The sequence below is a fragment of the Agelaius phoeniceus genome, chromosome 2 (assembly GCF_051311805.1).
Source record: "Agelaius phoeniceus isolate bAgePho1 chromosome 2, bAgePho1.hap1, whole genome shotgun sequence".
NCBI classification, from domain to species: Eukaryota; Metazoa; Chordata; class Aves; order Passeriformes; family Icteridae; genus Agelaius; species Agelaius phoeniceus.
The window spans coordinates 74,948,420-74,976,313 of NC_135266.1; the positions used below are offsets into that span (position 1 = coordinate 74,948,420).

Consider the following 27,894-nt stretch of genomic DNA (forward strand, 5'->3'; position numbering starts at 1 on the left):
TCCCACAGTTACGGATGCTCTGTGAGGTTGAAAACCGAAACTGTGATCCAAGGGAAAACAAAGCTGAACATCAAAGTAAAGACAAAACTAAAGGGAAGGAAGAACAGAAGAAACTAAGCACACAGAAGGCAGCTGTCTTTTAGAGTTAATTATGATGGACTGGAATTCATCTCTTACAAGCCACTTGAAAGCTGCTTGATAATTATGAAAATATTTATAGGCCAAGTTGACTTCCTTTGCTTATTCTTGGGAGACTAAAGATGCTGTGTTCTTTAGGCAGCTTTGTCTGCCTGCTAGAAACCTCACTATGCTTTGCAAGTTTTCTAGTTTCTCTACTAAAGGGCCTAAACCTGATCGAGAGCCTGTTTCTGCAAGTACTGCCAAGTAATTGAAGCAGAATATTCACAGTAGAATACTTTCTGACCTAATTTCTCTGTAGGATGCAAGCATTACAGATCATTATCTTTCCTTGCAGACAGAGTTGCTAGGTGTTGCATAAGACACTGTCATCAAAATCAGGCTAGGTACTGAGGTATGGTGAGCATCACTTTACCATATGGGGAATTCTCTGTGGTATCCATTCTGGATGCACAAAATTGCCACTGCACGAAAGCATTAAGAACATTTGCATTCACTAAATGTGTTCAGCAAAGCAAGTCCAAGTGGATAAAACTAGATTCCTAAATCCTCAATCTCTGCAGTGTTATTGACTTAGAGATTTGTGGGGGTTCTGCTTTTACTAAATCACAGCTGTTCTTTTTTTTTTTTCCCCAGCTCAAGCTTAGTTTCTCTGTTGATTTCAGCCACACCTGATTCTTATGGCAGACTCTTGATGGCCAGATTTATTCCACCTGTCTTTGGTCCCTTGGCAGAGATACATCAGGAAGAGTTGTTCAAGGTTTTTCTGTAGTCAGCAGCAAGAAACTGGGATCTCTGTAGGGCAATTAATATCTTGGCTCTTGTAAAATTTCTCTGGGGAAGAAACTTTCCAGCTTTGGCAGCCACAGAGGGAGCCTGTGGAGTGTAGGCTTCTGGCATGGGTGCTACAGGGAGACTTGAAAAATGGTATGAGGTGATTAAATGTTCTTTTACTTGAAATATCTTACTACACAGGTCTGCTTTGATTTAGACATAAAATGCTTGTCTCTTGATTTTTGGTGTTTAAATAACATGAAAAATCATAGTCCTATGTAAATATCTAATGCTTTGGGGCTATTTAACTAAGTATTATGGCTGCCTCACCTGAAATTGCTGAAAGGAAGCTAGGTTGTTTCCCAGATGTCTGGCATTTTTACTAAATTTCTGCTTTTCTTCTATAATGATTTGATTTCTGTCTCAAACCTCTTCTTCCTTATTTAACTTTGGGTTATGCACACAATATAGTGAATTAGTATACCTCAATTCAATTATACACAAGGAAAATGAAGCATTAGGCACATCTATACTTTTGAATTACTCTAAGGATTTAACTGGTTTTATTGTGTTTTATTGTTGGCATAGGGATTAGTTAAGTAGGATTGTAACACTGCTGCCTGTGCACTTAATTATTTTAGAATTAAGTTTATTTTGGTTCTGATTGTACTTTTTGGAGAGACGCAATTAATCAATGACTGCAAATGCAGTCCTTTGCAGCACTTTCTTTCTATTTAACACTTCCAATATTAGGAAATAATGTCTTCTTGTTAAAAAACCCCAAAAAACTGACAAAGGCCATACATCAATACATGGGAGTGGTATCATGAATCTTTAATAGGAACCAGCTGTTTTTCTTGAATCTGCAAGGATAAATCACTTTCAGATCCTAAAATATTGAGCAACTCTACAACAAGGAAGCAGTTTCTGAGAATGCATTTTTCAGTAAATTCTAGTTACCTCATAGAGAGACTTGGAAGACCAATATCAAAATAATGAGTTATTCATAAATTGGATATGTTAAATGCATTGTGACAGCCAGCAATAAAAGTAAATTACTTATTTTATATAGAGAACATGTTGTAACAGCCTCCTCCTCCAGTTAAGAAATCCATTTAACCCCTTGATGTGTAGTCAATTGGATCACTCCTGTACTGAGATACTCATATTTCTAATAAAGAGTAACTGGAAAATGCAACAGAAATGTAAAAATATTTTTCATACAATCATATTAGTTCCTTAAAATTGTTTTGTAGACATGCAAATTCTTAAAGCATTATTTAATTTTAAAAGCTTCAAGCATTCCTATAATTAAGAGATGAGTAGTTCTTTCATAGCAACAAGGTATAAAAAGACCCCTCAGCTACAACTGTAATGCAGATGCTGCAATGAAACCAGAAAACAATGAGTGAAGCAGGGGAGGGACAGCCTGAGAACCACATTCAGTAAGGGCTTTTGAAATTAAAAAAAAAAAAAATGTACTTTATAGCCATTACAACAAAGACTCAGAAAACAGTGTAGGAGTGAGAAGGAAAGTGGTTGAGAAGAACAGTGAGAAACAGGGAGCCCACAAGCTGACTTCCATGTTTTACATAAAGTAAAGCTGGTAATTTGGAGCTGAATGATGACAGGACACTTTTGCTTGAAGTAATTGTTGCATATCCTGAGGAGGAGCAGAGGCTCAAAGGTTTGTATTTATCTTTCTGTACATAACATCTGCCTTGACACAATCCCTCGTGTATTGTCAGTGCTTTACGAGACCTTGTGTGTAAATGACAGAATTAAGGTGAACAGATAAGAGATAATTACAATGAGGTGTGTGTCACATGGAGGTTTGAAACCACAGTGCTTTTCACAGACCTAAATAAATTGATTTAAAACTGGTTTTAATTACACTGGTAGGACAGCTGTGTGCTGATAGGGCATCAGTTTCTGTGTTTTGACATAGCCAAAGGGGCTCTTAGTGTGTATGATCTACTTATGTATTATGCAATGCATAGGTGTGTTAACATAATAAACTGATTAAGGTAGTGAGGCAAGTCTAAAAACCAAAACAAAATCATATAAAGGCCCAGATTCTCCTTTCCTTTACACTGAGATGATTTGAAATGGTTTGATGTGATTTAGGACTCACTGTTGTCTAGAAAAAATCTGCCAACAAACTTATTTTTTGAGGAATAATTTTTTATTTTAAACTATGGAACAATATGAAGTGGAAATTATTAAGTAAAATAAAAAGACTCAAACCCCAGAGCATTGATATCAGATATGTCTCATAATTACAGAAACTACCTTGTTAGATGTGCCATCTTAAGGAAATTTCATTTGCTTGTATCTCGTTTTCTGCAGCACAAATAGAACTGTCTCTAGCTTTGATTTTATTTGGTTGTTTTAAAGTTTTAAGTTAGTGTTATAAGGATTTGTAGCATGTGTATGTATAGAGGAATTTTAAAGATGTAAATTATTTATTTACTTGCATTTCCACTCTTGTTTAGACTTCCAGTTTATTAAGTCACAATATGATCCATATCCACACCATAACTTCAGTGGAACCGAAGCTTTTACTCCCTTTCAAGAAGGAGAAACAGATTTCGTATCAGGACCAGATGTAGCACCAGTAAGTTCTCTTTTTCTCTGAGAAAGACCTTTTTCCAATGGATACAAACACTAAATGGTCATTTTTCTAGTATTTGTTTGTATCTTCTCTACTCCGTTGTGATGTGAAGTTGTAATTTCAGCAGAAAAGCTGACTAAACAAGCACTGCCTGACTGAAAAAGCAAATGTCAGCTTGTCAGCTGCTTTTATAGCGGACTCTGCTGATTATAAATGCCAATGTCAATGTCCTGCTCAAAATGAATTTACAATAACTTAGTTTTTCAGAATACATTACTTCAGAGCACAGCACAAGGCTTCTGCGCAGTAGAAGAATTGCTGAATTAATGCTCAAACTTTATACTAAAAGCTGCAAAAGTTGTTAAAAACTGGTCCTTTATTTTTAGCTTTTATTACCAGGATTTTTTAATCTTTAACCTGTTTCAGTGACATTTACTTAAATACATTTTGCCTGTGAAGTAATCTCCTCTGAACTGTGATTGTTCTCTCTCCCTGTCCCAGGCTGTGTGCTTCACTTCTGGCAGTTCACAACACAGAATTTCCTCAGGACAGGATGTTGTGAGGGGATGTTTTGTCACTGTCAGTATTGCTTCTAGGGAAGATGAAGCCAAACCACGGGGCTTGTCTGCAGCATCAGCCCTGAGCCCTAAAGAACCATGGAGTTCACCTTGGATTTTGCTTAACTGAAGTCTTTGCCTTAATTGCTCAATACCAAAGGGGTGAGGGAGCACAAGGGCCATGGGTCAAGCAAGCTGGATCCCTGATGCCCCACACTGCTCAGTCATCACCCACTTTATGGGCTCAGCTTCAAGCAGCACCACTTGGCTTTTTCTCAGCTTTGGTTTGTCAGAGAGCTTGTTTCAAAAATGATGCAAAAGGGACAGCGGATAGCACTGCCTGGGGTTTGGCTCAACAGTGTTTATATACATTGGGCTGTGAGTGCAGAGAGTCTGGGGGGAAAAGGAAATGCAAACCAATGTGAAGACAGGGTAAGAGATACTAAGCAAGGTTGGTTGGACATTGCTTCCTTTTTATGTCTGATTAGAGTAACTGACTTTTAGTTTTTGAGTAAGGTGATGTTACTTTTCAATTAAAGGCTTATATAATGTGTGAGCTATTTCAGGTATCTTGGCAAACTTTGTGAAATGAAAATCTTAACCAAGGAGTACTGGTCTAGTCCTGACGTGCCAGCTGTCTGAACACAGGTCAGGGCACTCCAAGAGTCTCTCCTCCATGAAACATTTGTTTGGGGAGCTGCCCATGAGAGGTACTCATTTAGGCAAAACATCTTGATTATTGATAAGTGATATCCAGAACTTCCATGGCATGTTTAAGGGCTTGGAAGCAGGGCTGGAGACTTGAAGAAAAAATGTAACTCCCTGTCTAACAATGACTGGTTGTGTTGATAAAATGCATGAAGTTAAATTCCCTTAAAAGAACAGTGGCTTGGGAAGGTATGCTGAAGAATGTGCACACCACAAGCTTCAGCTATTGTACAACTATGTAATTTCAGGTTTTCCTTTGGCTTGATGGGCCCAAATCCAACAGTAGTGTCCAGGCAAAGGTGAGCTCAGGGGTACGATGACTGGAAGGTGTCTGGACGTTACAGGTGAGTCATGAGAAGCACAACTGCCTTACTAGTTGTTTATTTTATATAGTCTGCTCTGTACAGAGCACTTTTTGGATAGAGTTTCCAAAGCCACTGTTTTCTCTGCAGTGACTTGAGAAACACCTACAACTAAACATTTGGTCTTCTAAAAATCAGGATCTATCTCTATGGGAAATCTGAAAGACTCCCTTCTACAGACAGAGGTAGTTTGGGGAAAGTGTATGTGGAGGCAAAGCTGGGTTTGTATGGAAGAGTTAACAACTGATGAGAATCTAAAAGATCTGTATCCAGATGGAAAAAAAATCACATAAAAGCAGGATCTGCTCTCCCTTTACTGATGATATAAGGTACAAAAATACTACAATGATTAATAAGAGACAGTAACAATTTTTGGGTGTAGATAGATATGGAATACACTAACATTACAGGTCACTCCAGGACAGTCTCTGGTGAAGAAAAATACTTAAAGGACTTTTTGTTCAGTCCTTTCCTACCTGCCATTGCTTGATAGGACATTTCTCCCTTTCCTAAGTGTCCTTTAAATTTCACACAAAGAGCATGGGCTCTGTCTGTTAGTTTAATTTTCAGAGAACAAATAGATAATTGGACAGTATTTCCTCCCCACAAAAAAAGCCAGGATGCGCTTTTGGTTACAAGGATCAACAGAAATTTATGTCAGCTGCATGAAAACACACTACAAAAGACTCATTTTGCCATATAGACAATATCTTAGCATAAAAGTTGTGGGAACACTGTACAAATAAAACCACATTAAATGCTGATTGGAAAAGGAGTTCTTCATTTATACTGCTGTAAAAACAATATTGAATGAAATGTAAACTAAGATAATGTAAGGGTACACCAATCTTTATTCCTATTTTGAAATATAAAGATGCTTTGGGAAGATTTATTAACTATGCAAGTTAGACCATTATTTGAATGGATTCTCTATTTATCCATATTCACTGACTACCTGATTTTTTACTTTTAAGAAGGAGCGATGTCTTCTGTAAAACCACATACACTCAGAATGAGATTTTTGTGCTCAGAATACAACTTCAGTGTTTCTGAGAGGTGTTTACTGCAAATACAGTGACTGGTTTTTTTACAGGCATTTCCAATATGCTAAGTTTCATTGTAGGGTCAATATGTCTTGCCAAGGAAGTCAGAGAACAAAAGCTAAATATTTTTTATTGTTTTGTACTATTAGAGTAATATAAAGTACCAGCATAATTTAATTTACAACAGAAAAAAAAAAGCAGCATATTTTATTTGACCTAAAGTTGTCATTTATATACAGAAATGTCCATTTAACTAAGCTTAAAAAACCCCAATCCCAAAACCCCTTGATTCATTACACATGAGGTTCTCTGGTTTTCTTTTCCTTCACTATGAAATTAAAGTATGACCCCCTTTTGGAAATGTAGTTTAGGTGGTTATATCATGAACCCTGTTTTTTTGGATCATCTATTTTACACAGTCACTACAAGATATCGGAGTCCTGCATTTTAGCAGATACACAGCAGTGATGACTCTCATGTTTTAAGAACACAACACATCCAGTCTGCCCAAGCAAAGTCCTTGTGGGTCACAAGGAACATCAAAGCAGTGCTTGGTGGTTTAGACTGTAGGATGAAGCTAAGCAGAATCAAAAATGTTTCTCAGTAACAGGTTATTGAAAAACAACCCCGAAGCATCCACCAAGTGCTAAGATGGATAAGGCATCATGGTTGCTCTAGATATAAATTTTGTGAAATATCAGTTTGAAATGTTAGAACACTTGGTGCAAAAAAAATATGTTTCTTCTAAAAGCGTGCTGGATCCTTCCAAGTCACACCCAGGGTTTCCATCCGGGAAAGAGACGGCTCAGATTTTTAGGGTCCATGGCCTGTTGGATGAGGAGGTTCACCTGCCCTCCCACACTGAGCACTGTTCCCTCCTCAACACCTTTCAGCTTCTCCTGAAGTCTCATCAGAACACGCTCAGCCACCTTATTAAAACTCTGGTCATCACTGCTGGCAGAATAAAAAAAGAAAAAGAGGTGCAACATGAACAACACCAATGAGAAAACCATAAAGCAAGGCAACAGTGCAGGAAGAGGAGGGTAAGAAAAGATCTTGCACCTGGCTTTTCTTTTAGGTTCTTGTGGATCAGTACCAAGTGTAGAGCTCATGTCAGCCTCATCCTCTGGCCTCTGCTGCAAATATAAAGCTTTCAAGGGGTTCATGGTCCAGTCGAAAAGAGGATCATAGAGCAGCACCTACACAGTAAATAAACCTCTTTTTAATTTCAGCTGTTAATTCAGCTAGTTCAGTGCCCTAGCACTATTGGAAATGCTCACACTAACCACAATATTAGGAGGGTGAGTGTTTTGGTTTGGTTTTATTTTTTTTTAATCAATAGAATTGGGCTAAATTGGTTAGTAAATTATCCAACAAAACTGCCTCTGGGCACTTGCAGGTATTTGTGTTGTTCATACTTCATACAGTTTTGCCACCAGTGCCATCTCAGCAGTGAATTTTTTAATACACTGCTAGGCACTCAAGAGAATCATTAGCTTTTAATGCACAGTATAACCTGCTTTCAAAAATCAGTTTCATTCTCTTCTTTGTAACTTATGCAAAGAGGATTAAATTGAATCAGTATTACTCCTGTTGGAAAGGTTGCACCATGGCTAGAAGCATGTAGGTGTTCAAGAGGGAGAACTGCCTGAAGGAAACAGTTTCCATAGAAAATGCAAACTGGTTACAACTTTATCAAAGATTACACGAATTAACAAATCTGACCAACACCATTATGTTCTAATTCAGTACAAAACACTCTAAATGAGTATTTGGTGCATTGATGCATACAAAGACAAGAAACTGAAGACATTCTGGCAGGTTACTATCCAAAGGCAAGAAAAAATGCTTACCTCTACAATAGTCAACAAAGCTTCTTGAGAATTTCTCATAACAGCCATTGTTTTCTCACAGCATCTAGAAAATATTTTACAGTATTTTAGGTTATTTTGGTAAAATGAAATGGTATTTTTGTAATTTAAATAATGAATATTTGTGCTCTACTTAAAGTGTAATTTCTAACATAGGAGTTAACCTCTCTGATATTTTCACCTGGGGAGGGAGGGGAAAAGAGAAATTTAGACATGTAAAACCAAGAGAAGACTGTGTAGTTCACTGATTATTATTTCTCTGTGGAAAGGGATGACCTGCTTCACAGTCTGGAATATTTTGATATGCAGGATTAACCACTGAGTTAATACTGCCTATTAGGGTGTGCCACAATGGCATCATTGCTTGGCTGGATGAAAACATGGGCTGGGGTGCTCTGGAATTGGAGAATCTTGGTAGGGCTGTTTTCCATGAAATGAGCAATTTCTGAAATCTTCCCAATGAGTTTTGGTACAGAAGTGGTTACCTGCATTCACTCCCAAGCAAACTAAGCTCCTGGAAGGAATGCCAAACTATCCTATGAGACAGGGACTCCTGTGAAAGGGTTTGGCATCTGTCTACCTCAGGATGAGGACACACACACACCAAAGTTAACTGAACAATTCACAGCCAAGGGCCTGAACTGTTCAGTACAAATCAGGCTGGCTGAGGCAGAAACAGCATCTGCACCAGTGCCTTTGATACTCATTAACTTCAGCTGAAGCCCAACAAGTCAAGTTTTTCTGTATCATGGTTTCGGAAGTGATTCCAAACTGTGAGTTTGACAGCATCATCTTTTGACCAGAACTGGCAGTGACTGCTCCTTCATGGGACAAAGGTGTACTAGGAACTACTTTTTAGCCTTAATTGCTGCCTTAGAAAGACAACACCTACACTACGTGACTTTTTTAAAGACATGGAATTTGGGGATTGCAAGCATTACTTCACGAACATCATCCAGGTCTGGAATGAGAAATGTCCTGCTATTTAGGAATCCCTTGGGTCATTCACAGCAGGTAGGATGGAGGTTGACTGAAACTCAACTCATTTAGGATTCTTCTGTTTTGCAGTCCAGATCTATTATGGGATTTAGATTTTGCACTTACAAAGTAATATAAAATATGTGATCCACAAGGGAAAAAATACTCCAAATTACATACATAAAACTAAACAGAAATTAGAGTCAAAACAAATTGGTTCAAAGACATTTAACAGCTCCAAATATATAGTATAGCTGTGAAAGAAATACATAGTTCTGAAGGAAAAAAAAAATCATTCTGAATCAACATTTAGCTGTGGAGCCTTTGGAAACACTGAGCCCTCCCTGAATTCCACAAGAGGGTGACATTAACCCATTGGCAAGTGAACAGTATGAAACACTGAGCAACAAAAATGAGCTTGCAGCTGGTTATATAAATACAAACATAGGAGTTAAAGGTCAGTATTTAGGTTTGGGTGTTACCAGCAGAAATCTGAGTCCCCTCTCAAGCATCAGAACTATTTAACATGTGACAATCAAAAAGCTGGAAGTAGTCTGCTGCCTCCTAAACCCTGTGCAGTTCAGGAGCACTCACCTCCTGAAGACCCCTTCCACACCGGTGATGCCCATTCCATCCACAATGTCCCTGGTTAGCCTAAATGGAACAGTCTCTGGTGTGGGAAGGATTTTGCCTTGCTCAAAAGCAACCCCTAAATGAATGGAAAATAAAAGTTTTTTTAAAAAAGTTAAAGTAAACAAAAATTAAGGTTCTCTTGCTGTCCTACTTACCCAGATCGATATGCACCAGTTCTGCTGTTTGTTCATCTATCAAGATATTCTGAACATGTCTGTCTCCAAGTCCAAGAATGTAGCCAACTGAAACAAAAATGTAAGTGGTGAAACCATGTCATAAAAACCACAGAAAGCTTAAGAAAGATTACTGTGAGAATATTTCTTCTCCCATATATAGTGTTGACTAAGGAAAGAGCAAATAGCATTCCACAAATCCAAAAAAGAAAATGCTGACTGAATGAAATTGCAAAAAGTTTATTCTCATACAAATGTGTATTGTTTTATCTGCTCCACAGGTTTCTTCCCCATTTCTACTTGTAGATCAAAGATTATCAAATAATATTACATCTTTCAAAAAAATTTAAAAATTAAAAGCAACTGCATAATAAAATCAGGTTTTTTTTATTATTACTAACATTAGCAACCCCCTCCAACAAAACAACTGTTGTCCAAGTCAGTTTTAAAAATCTCCAGTGATCCAAATTATAAGATCTTTCATGTAAGCCTATTTCAGTGCTTTACTGTCCTTAAATGTAGAAAACCTCCAAACTACATCTCCCTTACTGCAATTTACACCCTTTACTGTTTTTATTACTTGATGGACATGACAGCAGTAGTATTTCCTACAAAAATCTTTCCTCTGAATTGTACTAAACTGCAGATTTACCTTTTTTTTTAGTAAAAAGGGAGTGCACAAACATGTTACCATCTAAAATGGGATCTACTGCAATTTCTGAGATCTACTAACAAATGTCTTCCAGAGACTCAGTACAGAACTGAGTCATCCAGAAAAAAATCCACAGTACTTACATTTAAGTACTTCTTTTTCTTCATTATGACAGGGAAAACAAAGGCTTAATAACCAAGCTTAAATAACCATTTCAGCCATGGATAATAATGCCAGTACAAAGACAGTAAAAGATTGAGCTTTTCAATTCAGCTAAAGCATCAGAGGCTACACATAAAATGAATAAATTTTAAATCAAAACAACAGAAATAAAATCAGACTAAAAAACCCAAAGTACCAGAATCTAAGAAAACAAACCACTATATAAACAAAGAGGAGCAGAATTTCATTCTTCCTTCTGCAGCAAAAATGGGGGTGTGGAGGAACAAATTAGAAATCTTAATTACAAAAATAATGCTGACGTTCTTGCTGGCCTTTTTTGCCCCCTACTATGCCTTTTTTGACATGTGCCAAAAGCAGGACAGCCACTATGTCTGAAATGGTAGAAACTCTTAGATTGTGTAACCTAAAAAGCCACTGTAATTAATCCAATACCTATAGAAGATGTAGCCACACTGCGAGTGTATGCCAATCGCTTTTCAAACCACACAGCTGGGTCCAGGAATTTCTCCATACAGAAATACCGGAACACAGGTTGAAAATTCTCACAGACTTCCATGAAGATTCTGTATTTCTCTTCAGAATGTTTCTTTTGGGCATCCTTTAAACACATAAGAAATATTTTACCCAATTGCTTCAGAAGGAAATGAAGTCTTCCTTCCTTTCTATCCACCTCCCCTCCATCAAATGCTGTTATCACTTCTTTCTCTTTCTGAGCTAAGAATTATTGTCATTTTTTGCAGCAATTATTAATGCCCCTAACTATCTGTCTTACTAAACAATTCTATTTTTATACACAACTCAGAGGCTAAAAAACATGGGGAAAAACCACTCCTATTTCCTTGATGCAGCAGGTGCATGTATTTTATAGGCATGTAGAGATAAATGGATCTTATTGGGAGACACTTCCTTTCCTTGCACTCTGTTCTGACACCTCTGCTTATCTGATGGCCTCATGTCACTGTGAGAAAGTCATCCTGACTCATTCCCATGCAAATGCTTCACCAAGCATAAAAATACACTTTTATCCTGTTACTACTATAGCAATTTGAAAGGAAATAGATTCTTGCACAATCATGGGCATATTAAGTAACAGCTATACTTGACTGCAATTTTGTAAATTTATGGTGAGAAAACTTATCATAAACTTATGATCATAAACTTAAAATCATAAACTTATGATCTGTGGAACTGAACTAATAGTTTGAATATCCATTCATTCCAAGCCACTGGTCACATTCATTATTAGATATACCAAAGGTATAGTATGTAGTTCTCTGGAAATTCCACACCCCTCCCCCCAGTAAATATTATGAATCAGCTTTCTTTTAGTTTTGATTTTTTAAGTTCTTTGGACTCACCAGAATTATTTTATGACATTGATAACTGGAGTAATCCTTTGGCCTGTATCTCTTGTGAGCTCCTTCTTCAGCATTCACAAGGAACTCTCCAATGGGAATTGTTCCTGAGCACCACTCCAGAACTCCACTTCTCTGGGAAAGGGGAACCACCTGGAAAAGCAAAACCACAGAGGGGAGATTATACATGGGGGAAGGCTATACACACTCAACTATGAATACACACCCTGCAGAGCATGGGTGCACATTTCTGCTTGTTTAAAAAGACAAAGAAGGCCACAACATGCAGCTGACACCTCAATATATCTTCTAAATACACATGTATACATATATAAAAATCCACACAAATGTTTTCACCTAATAATTGCAATTTTTTCCTAGCCCAGTGAACCTTCCACTAGACCTGTAATGATTAGCTACTGCCTGTTTCCTTCAATTTTCTTTTCTTATGGAAGTCTCTATATCTCACAATTCTATTTTTCTCACCCATTCTATTCTTCCCTGCTGTCGCTCATTTTAACACACATAGAAACCTGAGTCTTGCTTGAAAATTGTTCAAAAAAAGTGACTTTAACTCCACCTGAGAATTCTTAAAATCACACTAGCAATTCAGATAAGCACCTTTAGAGATTCCAGAGTGCACATTTCTTATTTGTCAAAGAGAAGAGCTTATACTTTGAGAGTACTTATTCGGAGGTCACCTTCACAGCAATTATTATAATGCCAAGTACATTAAGGGAGGAAGCAAACAGTTCCTGTTTAAATACACTTTCTGGATTCACAATAAGAATTTATTGCAATTCTTACTCCCAATTCCAATTCCTATTCCCAGTTCTGATTCCAACAAGATTTGGAATTGTATTCCCAATTCCAAAAAAATACAGTTCAAATTCTGCATGAAAGATCCTAGATGGGACTTCTGAATTTATTTGTAAGGAATGTTGCAAGACTGGAAATAATTATTAATTAAGGAATATCACAAGGCAAATTAATGAGAATTCATAAACAAACTTGTATGTTCAAGTTTAATGACTAGGAACTTACAGTTTAATGACAGTGTATTACCTAATTTCTTTTCAATTAAAAGTTCATATAAAGAAATCTATGAAGAGTATTTAAATATATATTAGGCATCAATAAATTTATTTTAATGATTTGAAAAAAATTAAATTGTAATAAATATATTGTTTATTCCATACCTGAAGGCACAGTGACTATTTTAATAGCCCATAAATAAAAATCCTTTTATATTGCATTTGGGTTAAAAAGAGGAGAAGAGGAAAATATGCTTTATTTCTCTACTGCCACAGAGAAAATTTAGTGTTCGGGGTTACCTTGTATCTTCGGATATTTAATTTCCTCTTTCTTGTTTCAGTGTTTTGCTGGAGCAATGTATTGCACATCTGGAAAACTTGTTGCATGACAGCATCTTGTCTCAGGTCATCACGCCCCTTCAGCATAAACAGAAAAAGCAGTTGGAAAACACTTCTCAGCATCCATTTCTTGCTCAGCAAGTAAAAGAAATTATTTTAAAAATTGCACAAAACACAAGTTACTTTTCCAGAACAGTCACTTGCAATTAAATGTAATTAACAGTTGCTTTTTTTTGTATGTATTTGGTTTTCTGTTAGTGCTCAGCTGCTTAAACAGAACCATCATTAACTTAAATCATCACTTTTTTTTTTTTTTTTTTTTTTTTTTTAGACAGATGTTGTTTGATTCAGGTTTCTATCAACCTAAATGTCTTATGGTTCTCTTTTTAAAAATAGGTATTTGATTCACCATTATTTAGCAAGCCAGCACACAGATGAAGCAGCATCAGCTGGCACTGCAGTTCTGATTGCTGGATGCAGATCTAGTGATTCATGCTTCTCTTTAAAGCTTTCAAAACTAACCCATACTTAGCAGCAAAATAGAATTCTCCCAGCAACTGCCCAATGTTTGTGTTCTAAGAGAGAATGAAATCAGCTGAGTCTGAGAAGAAATAAAGTTTTTTTAGAGATCTTTACTTCTATGTGCATGCTTTTGATTGTCTCTGAATTGCAAATACTTTTTTATATGTGGAAGAAGAAAGGAAGTATTTAACACAATATGTTGATGGTTCTTATTTACAGAACACTTCAGGTCACCAGCTGAGACATGACCAGGCAAGTCTGGTAGTTGTCAGGTAAGCTACTAGATATTAATTACACGCACTGCTGAAAAAATAATTACAAATATATTTAATATAATTACTTATTATTTATATTATATTACTTATTAATACTTCACAATTTCGTTTATTAAAGCATTCCTCGACTAAGGAAACTGACAGTGAAGTGTGAAAAATCTGCTCATGGTACAGAAATGATACATGAGAAAACTGACAGGAGAACTTTAAAAAAAATTTCCAGCATGCTAAGTCTCTGAGATATCATTCCAACTGACAGAACCCACCTTAACCAGCTGCCTCCTTTCTTTACCATCTGATCCCACACAATCTATTATTTTAGGCAGATTTATGCCCCCTGCTAAACGAAATTCTCGCTTGAATGAACTTATTGTCACCAAATTTTCATATTGTCCTGTGGGATCCACCTGAAATTAAAAATACATTAAAATAAATGTAAATATTACCTCAATTTCACTCAGACAAAGCAGTAATAAGTTCTTTGCAAACCTCATTAGCAGACTATATACTAAATATTAATATGAGCACTCCATCATCTACAAAGATAATACCACAAAGGCTATAAAAATATGCTGAGCAAAGGATTTTTTTTCTTTTATTCCTCCTTGTTCACCTCATTGGTAGAGGGGACGTGGTACTACAGACTTCCACTAAACAAGCTGTGACACAATGTCCCAGCTAGCACTGTCTCACAAAACTGCTCACACATAGCTGGGGAGCGTTAGGCTTAGACTAATCTAAGGACCAAATCTCAATGCCAAACCTGCTACAGGGTACAAGATCTATACCTCAGCCACCCCCTGTATCCTCATGCCCCAGAGGAATACTGCCCCAGGAGGCTACATCACAGAGCTGCAGCCATTGCAGTCAGTCTGTACTGGAGGAGAAGGAAGGCAAAGAAAAGAATGATCCAGTTGTACAAAGGAGCAACACCTGGGGACAACTGAAGCCCTACAAACAGATGATATTTAGCATGGGTGGCAACTTCTGGTTTGTGAAGTCAAATACCTTAAAGCAGTCCCTTGACTTATTCAGCTTTATAGATATAGCCTGAGGGATTTCAACACAAGGAATTCTGGCCTTGCAACATTTCAACTTATATGCTGGTCAAAAAAGCAACTCTATGCTTCTGAAACTGCAGTTTCCCAGGTGGAGTGTGTGGTATCAAAGAGGGAGTGCCTGTGCACCCATCCAGCCAATGGGAACGGATCATTGCCCATTACTGAATGGTAAAAGCACAGGAACAGCAGAAGAGGCACACCTATTAATTCTCACACCTTCTGTGACATTCAGTTGCCTCCCTGAAACTCTGAGCTAGCGCCTACACAGGAGATTCCCACTCCCAAATGCCCTGGGTGAGTTAGGGAGCTCACTATGATATCACCTTTGGATAATGAGAGACTACTCAGAGGTAACAGTGGCAAACTGTCTGTACAATAAACCACTATCCAGCACACATAATGCCTGGGATCATGGTCTTCTAAGGAAACCATCTCAGCCTGCACCTCCCACCTGACAAGGAAGTATCCCCATAGGTAGACCTGTAAAGACCATGGGAATTGGATGAAGAGATGACTGCCATTACAAAAGCTTGAAGATGGTTCTATGATGATGGTACTATAATGTATATTTTTCCAACTTCAGTCACCTTAATTTCCATGGTAGGAACAGCAACATCCTCCAAGTTCTTCAGTTTAATGATTGGCTGGTCAGCTGGAATACTTATTCCTTCTGTAATTAAGAGGAATTAATATTTTTAAATTCAGAGCTATAAAATATTTGACAAAACCCAGCTTACATTGCTTTTGGGACCCAAAACCGCACTGCATATTTTACTGAGCTGATGAAGATGACCACAGGACAACTGGTGATTTTTAGAATTTCATACTAAGGGTCTGAGCCCTACAGTGCAAGTAATTACTATGACTTCTAATCCAGACTACATTCTATATCTATCAAAAATAGGACACAATGCTACTACCTCTTTTAACTAAACATCAGTATTTAAAATACACTTTTCAATCTGAGAAAATAAAACCTATCTTCATTATTAAAACAAAAACCAGTTTTCCTAAGACTTACTTCTTTCAGATTTCCACTGAGTACAATCTAAATTTGCTAATGTGATGTAAGCATCACAAAGTGCTTCCATGTCTCTAACCATAGGAGCTCTTCTTTTCCTTACAATATTCATTATCGTGCTGGCAGCTTCCATTCTGTCCTAAAAAACCCAAGGAAAACAAACATCAGATCTTGTAAACTATATTTTTTAATATTAAAGATGCATCATAACATGCAGTCAATTAAGTACAATTGAGATATGTCCTATGAAAACAGAGCAAACTGCAGCAATGGACAGCCCTTTGTGAGATGATCTGAAATAATTATAAGAAAAAATTCTGTGCTGTCTGATCTGAGTAATGTAAAATATTATTGGCAATGGAGAGGGAGCAAACCTGTCCAGGCAAAGCGCAAAAGACATGCACAAGTTCTTCAGAAAAAAGGACAGACAGATTTTTAGAAGTTCTTCCACCATCTGCCTGCTTCTGTTATTTCCTCCCAGCTGAAGAAAAAAATCTTATATGCAAAAGACAGAAACCTGTCCATGAATTCCTTCTGTGCCAGGCTCTGAGAGACTTTAGCATAATTCCAACCCTAAGTGGGGGAATCACAAAACAACTACAGATGTGAGAGAAAGGCCAAAAAAAAAGCCACATAAAAATGTGGTGAAAAAAATGTATCAGTGTGGGGGGTAAGAGCACAATGACAACCAACCATGTCTGGCCTACAATGATGGAGGAAAGAAGGGGCAACACTTTGGATGTGGGATGATGCCAAAGACAGGTTAAAGAAAAATTAAGCAAAACCAACATTATCATGAAACCACAGGTCAGTATTACCTATCAGCATGACTTTTAACAAGGACCGAAAGATGCACAAGGCAAACTGCTTAGATGGAACACGTTACCACTCAAAGCAGAAAAAATACCCAATTCAGTATGTACTTTCAACAATAAAGCCACTCAAGTCTTTCTTGCATCTAAAATCCTTTTTACAGAATGACACATCAGGGACTTTTATCACAAGAGTCTGCAATAATCAGGGCTATTTGTGGCACAAAACATTAACTGTATTTTCCTCAACCCTGTAATGATTTCTTTCAATAATAATTACCTACTTACGCACAAAAGGGGTTTTTTAATTATTAAAAGTACTGTTTCCCTCTTACTTCTTAACAAAAGTCTGCTAATGAGCTCTATACTAAAACACCCCTCTACATGTTTTGGGCTTTTTCATTTTTTAACAAAATTAAAGGATTGAATGTGATTAATAGAATAGAAGTTTTTGTAGTCACCACATCAAGCTGGGAGATCTCTTTTGGTGCATTTTTAATTAACTTATTTCTTCTTATTGCATCTGGTTTTGTGAGGAGTTCATCTTTGTTAGCATTAGCCAAAGCTAATATTATAAACAAAGTATGATGTGGATGATCCAGTGAAATTCGAGACAATAGCTGCCAACAAAAGAAAAAGATCCCATTATTGAAAACAGTACAGAAGAGGAAAAAAACCCCAATACTTAATTAACATTATTATTTCTTTTGAACTTCTAAGGTTCCTAAGATGAAATAAAAGGTAATACTTTTCCACAACTGAAAAAACATTCAAAGTACATTTCTATAACTGCATAAAACTACTCTGATATTACAAGAAAATCAATAAAGTTGACTTTTTAAGTTAAGAAATTAAAGAAGTCCCCAATCCTCTTCCCCCACCGTACTGATTTGGCATCACTCATTTTTAATACACCCTTATCACCAATGTAACTTGTTCAGCTGTAACTGCTCAGAGGAAGGTAGATATTGTTTAGAGGTAGGCACTACCAAGCCAGTCAAGGTATCTTTAGATAAGAAAAGCAAAAATTACATTATTCAGAACTTCATGAAATCCTAAACCACCCATCATCTTAGTTCCCATTCGAGCAGCCAGCTGGTACATCAGAGGCAAGAACTTGTATGAAGGGATCTTCTGTGCATTTTTCTGTAGGAGAGAAAACTCAGTTAGAGAGCTGTACTAAACAAAACTAGCTGTACTAACAAAACCTTGCAAATAATAATAATAATAATAATAATTTAAAATTAAGAATTATCATGGCCTATCTGATCAAGCAGCAATTCAGTATCATATCATCTTGGCCCATGCCTCCTAAACATTGCAATTCCTTCATAGGAGTACTGTTTTCTATTCTACCTTTCACGGCTTTTCACCTGAAAGTATATATAATATAAACAAGAATAATGTTCCTAAGGATGTTGAAAATGGGTAGATTCCAAGGTATGTGAAGAACAAGGGGACCACAGTAAACGATTGTGAGATATGTTTAACCATACAGACTTATCAAATTAAAATGCTGATTAAAGTTGAATTAAAATGCATTGAGAACTACAGGTCCCACTGATGAAAAACTAACTGATAAGCAATGACAACTGAAAAAAGAAAGTTTTCAGGAAAAATTCAGGAGCTACATAATTCATCTTCTAGAAATACAGGAGAAGATGGATAATTATTTGCCAAAGCATTAGGAAAAAAATGGAGCAAACATATACCTTCATCATTTCATTGACTCTGTCAACTCCAGAATTTTCAAGCCACAGGGAACAGAGTCGGAATATCCACATATCATGTTCTTCTCCACTTAGTAAACAGCTGATGTAGTTCTCCACTGCTTTACACAAGAAGCGTTTACGGTCCTCGGTCAGGGCTTGTATTGCCCCTTCATCCAGCTCCAGTTCCCGCTGAACCTTCACTGTGTATCTATATGAGCAGATGTCATGTTTAAACAACAAATTATTCCTTAATTTCTCAACTTACTGCAAGGCATTCCCTAAGTCTCTCACTATTTTAACATTTTTAAAGTTGTTCTGTATGTACGAGCACAGTAAAATAAACAACTAAGAAACTGTATTGTGGGAGCTACTCCTTAACTGTATGTGCACACAGACCCACTGCTGTAAGTAAACTTCCTGTCTTCTGTCTTCTTGATTTAATCTCAATATTGGTAAAAATGTGAATACCCAGTACAGACCATTTGTGCAAAAACTTCAGTTTCCAGCAGCTGAAATTCATCCTTTTCTGCTCACTTGCAGTTGCTCTTACTAAATCTTTAAGAATTCTATAATAAATTTAATTCTACTCTCTCACTAAATGTGAAATAGAGAAAAATGCCAACTCATTTATTTACACTATGTAACATTTTTGTCAAATAAACTGAACAGATCCAGGGAATACACATGAATTCCAGGCCATTATCATCCACACTGTGTCCTTGGCTTAGTTTTGGCCCACACTATCCAGCACATGCCCAGCCCACGTCCGGGCACAGTTCAGAAACCATTCACAACAAGCACTGTGGATCTGGCCACTGCTTTGTGGAGAAGGGAAAATGCAGCTGTAGGGATGTGACCTACGCTGCACCTGTTGCCCAGAAAGTAGAGCTGGAGCCTGTGACAGCTCCAGAGTACCCAGTCTCCATTTAACGCTCACCTGTTGGTCTGAACCCTACGCTCCCTGATGAGACCAACCTCCTCCTTGGCCTTCTTCAGCAAGGCCTGCTTATTTTCAAACTCTGAGGATTTCATGTAATTCTCAATCCGCTGGTACTGATTATCAGAGAAACGAGCCAAGGAGAGGAAAGCCTTCATCTTTCCTTTCTTCAACTCATCACTGCTGTCTCCACTGTGGCTTGCAGCAATTTCCACAGCCTAAAGGAGAAGTTACAATAATGGTAAGATCAATAATCAGATACATAGTGCTGCATAAAACTTGATGAAACTCTATTCTCACTGAAAAACAGAATGGTTGAGGCTGGAGGGGACTTCTGGAACTCATATTGTTCAACTTCCTCCCTGCTCAGGGTCATCTGCTTGAATAGATTATTTAATATTGCCTGTGATAGAATAAATATGAATACAAAATGAATCTAACAGGCTGAATATTTTTCTCCTAAGTGAATTTAATCTTTGAGAAATGTTTCAGTGCAAATAGTCAAAAAATATTATCCTGTATGAAATAGCTTTAATAGCCATACAGGAATTTTCCATGCTTTTATCTTTTACAGTAACAAGGCATGAAGTTTTAAAACAGTCTTATAGCCTTGTATCACAAGCTGGTGGGAAAAAAAATGGAAGACAGTCCAAAAAGTGCCAAAAGTAAAGGAAATTATATAAGAAAGTCATGGATTCAAATCATCAGAGTGAAGAAAGCATACAGAGAAAGGCAACTATGTTGAGTTTCATAAATTAGTGTGAAATAAAGAAATGCAGAGCAGGCAAATATTAATACAAACATTTCTATTACTGGCTAAAAGTTAAAAACAAACAAAAAAACCCAGCACTTTGAAACACTAGACCAAGACTTTGCAGCATCTCAGGGGTGACCTTATCACTGTCTACAACTGCCTGAAAGGAGGGTGCAGCCAGGTGGGAGGTCAGGCGCTTCTCCCAGGTAACAAGAGGACATAACCTTAACCTTAACCTGCACCAGGGGAGGCTCAGGTTGGATATTAGGAAGAATTTCTTCACAGGAAAGGTGATCAGACACTGGAGTGGGCTGCCCAGGAAGGTGTTGTAGTCACCATCCCTGGAGGAGCTTAAGGAAAGACTGGACATGGCACTCAGTGCCATGGTCTGGTTGGCATGGGGATGTTGGGTCACAGGTTGGACTCCATCATCTCAGAGGTGTTTTCCAACCTGATTGATTCTGTGGAAATGCAATGCTGTACTAAAAAGCTGTTGAGTGAATAATCTGTCCTGAGAAGGAAGAGGTAGGGATAGGGAACAGGAAAGGGAAACTAGACTAGTAGTTGTAATCACTGCACTTCTGAGCCAATAAAAGACATTTCACTGTGATTTCTACAAAGCCATTTTCTGAACATTTAAGAAGATGACAATGTTACACGATACAATGTGAAACCATAATATTTATATAAGAAATCATATTTTCAATACAGAAAAATAAAGACTGCACAGAGAAATCTACTTGACATTTTAACACTGTATTTTAACACAGCATTATCTCACAGAATGTACATTTCAAAGACTGAATGCACCTTTTCTAAGTATTTCTGCATGATGACTGTAGGGTTTTCCAAGCATGTTTCAGCTAACCAGGTTCCACAGAGCCTCAGGCACTCTGTATACATCAATTTCAGGTGAGGATCAGTCTCGACCTTTGAAAAAGCAAGTTTTAGAAAAAAAAAATTAAAGAGAGGGAGGCATAAAACAAAAACATCTTTTACATATGAGGTAGGAAATTTCTAAAGCCTTTAAACCCTGAATAGAATTCAATCACTGAGGCCTATTACACATAATGCATCTACAGAGTCATTTTCCATCCACATCTAGAGTAGTCAATAACCTTAAATCACATTCACATTCTATGTAAGGCAAAAGGAGAGTGCACATTTTAAAATACCTGTTTGAACAATCAAAAGCAGAATAAACCAATGACAAAATGTAATAAAAATTTTAAACATTCACAGCGTGTTTTCAGAATTGTATTTTATAAATATCCCCATTTAGTCTGAAGTACCATAGACAACTCTGTAGGTAACAGTCAGGAACCACAATAACCATTGTGTGATGATCAAATTCTTCCCACAGACTTCTACATGGAAACTTGATGTAAGTGTTTTGAGAAGATGATGGAGCACGTTTCCAAAGGGCTTTTCTTCAGACTGGATGTTCAGCTTTAACTGTAGAGTAGGATAAGTTTGCAAAATACTTCTAATATAGGGTACATGTGAAAGACCATGTGACCAAGATGGCAACACTGACTGTGAAACATATATGTGAACATCACAGGCTGTGAAAACACAAATTCTCCTTAAATAGACAGGGTAAATGTAAGGAAGGACAAAATTTTTGGAGGGCCTCATGGCCTCTCTATGATTCATGGAGAGATTACAAAAATCAAACGAGCAACAACTCTTGATTTTGCCCTGGTATGTACAGAGAACTTGGCCCAAAATAATGCAGCTTTTCTGAAGAGTGATATTCCTTAAGAACATACATAGATTCAAAGCAAATGGCTTTGAAATTCTCAAAGAATGCCACCACAGGTAAATGCAAAGGTATGGACATAAAGGCTTTTTTACCACAGTGGTACATAAAATTAAGTTCTAGTCAAGTATTTGTAGACCATATTTTAACAAACATCATCCCAAGGGATCTGTAAAGGCTGGACTGATGAGCCAAGGCCAACTGTATGAGGTTCAATAAGGTAAGTACCAAGTCACAACAACTCCAGGCAGTTGTGAAGCTGCCCAGCAGAAAAGGACCTGGGGGTGCTGGTCAACAGCAGCTGAACATGAACCAGGGTGTGCCCAGGTGGCCAAGAAGGCCGATGGCATCCTGGCCTGGATCAGCCAGGTGTGGCCAGCAGGAGCAGGGCAGTGACCGTCCCCCTGTACCCAGCACTGCTGAGGCCACAGCTCCAATGCTGTGCTCAGTTCTGGGCCCCTCAGTGCAAGAGAGACATTGAGGGGCTGGAGCGTGTCCAGGGAAGGGCAACGGAGCTGGGGAAGGCTCTGGAGCACAAGTGCTGTGAGGAGCAGCTGAGGGAGCTGGGGGTGTTCAGCCTGGAGAAAAGGAGGCTCAGGGGGACCTCACCACTCTCTGCAACTGCCTGACAGGAGGGTGCAGCCAGGTGGGGGCTGGTCTGTTCTCTCAGGCTACAAGCAGTAGGACAAGAGGAAATGGCCTCAAATTGCACCAGGGGAGGTTTAGATGGGATATTAATCACTAAAAGGATTGTCAAGCATTAGAACAGGCTGCCCAAGGATGTGGTGGAGTCACCATCCCTGTTTAAAAGGGATATGAAAGACATGTACATGTGGTGCTTAGGGACATTGTTTAGTGTTGGACCATGAATAATGAATTCTTACACTTGCCAATCTTACAGACTCTCTTTAAAAACTCCTAACAAGATTTGCTAACCGTTTTTTTTTTTGCTTTCAGACATTTTGAGAGTACAACCCAGATTTAGAATTTAATATTGCAGAGGGGCTTTCAATTTTCTTCTACAGGAAAACTTCTGAGAGTGGAATTAGGATCTTAAATAATTTAATTCCCGTAAGTTCAGACATTATGTAACACATACCTGAAACCAATCTGCATCTAATTTTTTTATCATTGTTTTAAGTATATTCAGTGCAAGACTCTCTTCCTTTTTAGCCCAGAAAACCTGAGCTTCTTCAAGTTGCCATTCAGAAACTCCATTTCCATTTGGATTGTGTTGTTTGATTTGAAACATAGCTCTTTCTGGAAGCTGAAATTGAAAAATAATAATGAACAATTCTTTAAGTAAAATATCTGTATCTCACAGCAAGTTTTGTTTTTAGACTCTGCTTCCATTTTCTCTATTTGTGCAGCATAATCTGCCCATCCAAATAAAAAAATTATTTGCAGCAAAAATATGAAATTATTTTTCTATATACTTGCAGAAAATCCTGATTTGCAACAAGAACAGAACAGAATCAAACCTCACAAACTCTAAAATAAAGTGTCTATGTTTAACATTTTAAACTGGAGGTCGAGAAATTCTATAATCAGTACCTACCAAATTAATGGACTTATAGCTTAGCAATTATTATTACATTATTACATGCATTACATACATAATTACAGACCACAGAAAAATAATTACAAAAATGGCACCACCATATACTAATTCTTTAGCATGCCTACATTTTCACACATATACCTGGTAAAGTACCATCCTCACTACTTAGTATGACTGTGACAGCATAAGGAGCAAACTATGCTTTTAACAAAGTTGAGGTTCTTACTGAATACCCACTGCCACAGTGCTGGTGGCTGGGCAGGCATGAGACAAAAATATCTGAAATCATTCTCCCCAACAGCTTCAGAGGCACTGAATAAAGTGCCTCTGCAAATTCATGAAATCAAAGACAGCGCTGTTCTACTGATTTCATCACTATTCATAAAAAGAGTTAAAATGAATTCATAAAATGAATAGTGATGTGTGAAATAGCGAATAGTGAAATCAAAGTTTAATTTAGTTTTGCATATGTGAAGTGTTAAACACCTTTTCAGGTTCTGTATTTAGCTGGAACTATTTTCTGTAGAGTTCCTTGGAGGATACTGTTGTTCTGTAAATTCTTGTGGAGTTACTGATCCAGATGCAGCACCTAGAACAAGCCAAGGCTGACTCTGGGCCTTAAATGCATCAGCAACTAAAAAAACCACCGACAGTGCAAATCCCAGAAAGTATGCACAGCAAGAGATTTACCACAGTGCAATGAAGTTTTGAGAGTATGAAGCTTTAAAGACAACACTAAATACAGAGATGCAATGAAGTTACCTCTGCAGTTTTACCCTGGAACACTACAACATATGATGCAAGTGAAAGTTGGATATGTAAAACTGCACCAAAATGAGAAACAGAGCTAGAAGAGCACTCTTCAGTAAAAATGTAATTTCTGTATTATCTACCTCATTCAGTGGCTTACACTTATGAACAAAATTCAAAAAACATGCTCATAAATACAATTTATTAATAAATTCTACATAATTTAAGTCTCAGATTGATTTACTGAATAAACTTAGAATACAGTTAATCATTAGTACTGTTAAAAATTAAGTTTTTTATAAATTAAAAAAAACCTAAACATCTGTTCCTGGTCTTTCCTGAAATTTGTTACCTGAGTATTTTTAGCAGTTCTTGCCAATCTAGAGAGCTCCACCAGATGTTTGGTCAAGAGGTCTTTAATACATTCTCTTTTGGTGTTTTCACTCTCCTTTTCAAGCAAGATTTCCAGAATTACAGTGCGCAGAGCCATGACAGGTTCCTGGAAATGGAAGTCACTGTCCTTGAGAAGCTCGGACTGTCTCTGCCATTTCAAATAAATGTCATTCAGTTGTTGAGCAGTAACAGATCTGCAATCGTTCCCAAAAGAAAAGGGACTTGTTATTAATTTTCAGTAAATATCAGTGAAATGAAAGATGAGTAACAAGTTATCTGCTGAGAAAGTTCAAAACCTACACTGCAAGAAATAGTGATAAAACCCTACAATGGTTACCATATGCAGACTATACTGGAAGCCTTCCAGTTTTAACAAACATGAAGTACAACAACACTCAGGTGAACTACTCCTCTGTAAATATTCTTGATTAAGCATCAAAAACTTGTGTTAAAGGTCCCTCAGCAAAGGAAATGACACTCAAACACAGTGCTGCTGAAAAGACTGTAGGGTGACTATTTGCTACCAAACTGACAGAACTATAGCAGAGAAAATTCAGTGTTAATAGCACTACAGAGATAAATACCTTTCTGTGATTAAAAGGCAATCTTAAGAATTTAAGAATACTGATAGTAATAGAGGTCCATGAAGAAAATTATTCAAACTGAAACAGCTTTCAGTAAAGCTTTGGACGTCATTAGGGAAATGGAAAACATTTTTAGAAAAGAAACTAAAAGAGGAGGACTCAGTTACTTGAGTAAACCAGAAGCTAGGAGATATGACTGCTACCTTGGAGTATGAGGGAACTCAATAAAAAGGAAAGAAAACAGTTATTTAAAACACTATATTGGCATGATATGAAATAACTCAAACTAGACTGTGAATTAAGCCAGCCTGGAAATAAAGATAATATAAAATTGTCCTCATGTAGAGAAGGTAAAATCCTTTTTATTTTCCATATGAAGTTTGAGATGTTGATGAATAAAATCTGTTGTGGTCATTTTAAGTTTTCACTATGCTTGATTACTAAAAATCCTGCAAACTGAGGAAATGTTATGAAACAATCTTAAGAAATCACCTGGAGAACAGCAGGCCTGCATTTTCCAACTCTCCAATCAGCTGTAGTCTGCAAAGGGTTGGATATAATGAATAAACCGACTCAAGACTGCCCTTGCACAGCTCTTCTACTTCATTCACTCTGTGGATTTAACAGAAAAATAGTAGATTATTTTATTTAATATCAGCAAGTAATACCAAATATCCATAACATAGTTTCGATACAGTGAAGAGAACTTAAACAGCAAAACTCTTCAGTCTAGAGTTACTTTGTACTACCATTCAAATTAAGAAAAAAAAGATTGCCAATAAATGAAAACCCAGTAAGGACACAGAAACTCCAAAACTGATGTGATACCTCAGATAAACAAGAGCACTCAGCACCAGAATCCACTTAAGAGGTCCACAAACTAAGGGGTATGTACAGGAAATGTATCTTCAATTAGCACACAAATTACAGATGCAGATGACATACTGAGGATAAAAAGATTTGAGCTGCAGTCTGGAAGTAGTTTTTATTCTATGCATGAGTCTTTATTTGAGCCCATAAAACCCCTTGATAGTCTTTCATGCATAACCTGTGACTACAAACACACACATTGTCTCCATGTCTCTCTCCCAGCATGTGCACATAAATGTCACAGTATTTGCATACAATCTGTTACCTGGCATCTTTAAGACAGTCATGGAAAGCAGAGAATTCCTTATCGCGTAAAGACTGAAGAGCATCATACAATGATTCATGGTACCCTGGACTCCTTGCTTCATCTCTAACAAATAAAACAAAAGTTAACATAGAATAAAATGAAAACCTATTTCTCTGTGAAGAAGTCAATTTTGTCTTTGTGACAAATAGTTTTATTTGTACAGTAGCCATGAGTCAATACTGGTGTTTGCTTGTCCAGGACTTGATAATCTCTCGTGGCTTACTGTGTAATATTTCCTGTTTTCTTATAAATGAGATGCTAAAAGCTCTCTCTATCCCTCTCTTGTACTTAAGATACAAGTACTATATGAATAAAAAATGGTATATTTCAGTTTGACATTATGAACAATCAAAAAGAAGAATCACCTGTGTACAGTTCCCCAGGAAAACAAAAAGTGATGTGCATTCAAACAAGACAAGTCTAAGTGAAAAACACCGCTTTTCAGTTTAATGATTAAAATTAATTAGGTGACCTGCTTTACAGAAACTACACTCTGATCCTGTCTTTTTTGGCTTGGATCTGACCCTATTGCTTTTTGCTTAAAGAACTAGCAAAAAGATAAGGTGGTTTACTTGACAGAAGAGATGTGGCTCCACTGCATATTCCTCCATGCTGCCTGGTACCGTATTTCCTGCAGTTCTGCACACCACTCAGTGTTTTCATGTTCCAGACCTTTTAAGTACATGGAAAGAGTGTGGGAAAGCCCAAAATTCTGCAAAGCCTGGAATTAAAAAAATTACTCAAAATTTATTTTCTTCCTTTATTAAACTGAACTGGTATTATTAAGGGCTTGGTTTTACTTTTGGAAACAAAGAACTCTTTGCAGGAAAGACAGGACCATGACTACTTCTAAACTCTACACGTAAAATGAAAACTTTTTAATAAGACTACCAATCACACTATTGACATCTGCAACTCCAGGAAAATGGTTTTATTACTACTGTGGCTGGCATTTTTTGAAATAATTTTTCACACTGTGCTTCAAATTAACTATCAGTACACATTTCTCCATGCCATCATTCCTGATTGGTAAGTCAAAATGAATTTTACTTCTTAATGAACTGTTTCTCCTGATGAGGATTTGAAAAGATTTCCTATAACTCCTATCTGTTCAAAAGCCATAACATCTCTATAATTGTGACCAATTAACCAGATTACA

At 37.2% G+C, this 27,894-nt stretch overlaps 1 protein-coding gene and 2 long non-coding RNA genes across 4 annotated transcripts in view; 2 read left to right on the top strand and 1 right to left on the bottom strand.

Moving 5' to 3' along the window:
• Nucleotides 1–350: 350 nt before the first annotated feature.
• LOC143693364 (uncharacterized) lies at nucleotides 351–6,179 on the top strand. Its single transcript, XR_013180969.1, has 3 exons — nucleotides 351–1,065; nucleotides 3,408–4,793; nucleotides 5,040–6,179. It is a non-coding gene; the product is annotated as an uncharacterized LOC143693364 (long non-coding RNA).
• Nucleotides 6,180–6,300: 121 nt separating this feature from the next.
• Nucleotides 6,301–27,894, bottom strand: part of ATM (ATM serine/threonine kinase) — a 57,122-nt gene continuing 35,528 nt past the window's right edge. The window contains exons 43-63 of one of the 2 annotated variants that reach the window (XM_077173924.1): nucleotides 27,308–27,456; nucleotides 26,694–26,798; nucleotides 26,051–26,170; nucleotides 24,934–25,168; nucleotides 23,370–23,537; nucleotides 21,319–21,438; nucleotides 19,755–19,972; nucleotides 18,818–19,025; nucleotides 18,138–18,251; nucleotides 17,567–17,725; nucleotides 16,294–16,432; nucleotides 15,860–15,942; nucleotides 14,478–14,618; nucleotides 13,376–13,492; nucleotides 12,045–12,194; nucleotides 11,119–11,284; nucleotides 9,834–9,920; nucleotides 9,640–9,754; nucleotides 8,050–8,113; nucleotides 7,259–7,395; nucleotides 6,301–7,147 (exon numbers count right to left, since the gene is read on the bottom strand). In XM_077173924.1, the coding sequence (XP_077030039.1) occupies nucleotides 6,967–7,147; nucleotides 7,259–7,395; nucleotides 8,050–8,113; nucleotides 9,640–9,754; nucleotides 9,834–9,920; nucleotides 11,119–11,284; nucleotides 12,045–12,194; nucleotides 13,376–13,492; nucleotides 14,478–14,618; nucleotides 15,860–15,942; nucleotides 16,294–16,432; nucleotides 17,567–17,725; nucleotides 18,138–18,251; nucleotides 18,818–19,025; nucleotides 19,755–19,972; nucleotides 21,319–21,438; nucleotides 23,370–23,537; nucleotides 24,934–25,168; nucleotides 26,051–26,170; nucleotides 26,694–26,798; nucleotides 27,308–27,456 (2,976 nt within the window). In that variant the 3' untranslated portion in view covers nucleotides 6,301–6,966. Of the gene's footprint in view, nucleotides 7,151–7,258; nucleotides 7,396–8,049; nucleotides 8,114–9,639; nucleotides 9,755–9,833; nucleotides 9,921–11,118; nucleotides 11,285–12,044; nucleotides 12,195–13,375; nucleotides 13,493–14,477; nucleotides 14,619–15,859; nucleotides 15,943–16,293; nucleotides 16,433–17,566; nucleotides 17,726–18,137; nucleotides 18,252–18,817; nucleotides 19,026–19,754; nucleotides 19,973–21,318; nucleotides 21,439–23,369; nucleotides 23,538–24,933; nucleotides 25,169–26,050; nucleotides 26,171–26,693; nucleotides 26,799–27,307; nucleotides 27,457–27,894 lie in introns of both variants that reach the window. The other variant, XM_054627779.2, reaches the window with a different exon arrangement.
• LOC143693363 (uncharacterized) lies at nucleotides 9,754–14,483 on the top strand. The gene is made up of 4 exons (XR_013180968.1): nucleotides 9,754–9,933; nucleotides 13,417–13,555; nucleotides 14,156–14,208; nucleotides 14,330–14,483. It is a non-coding gene; the product is annotated as an uncharacterized LOC143693363 (long non-coding RNA).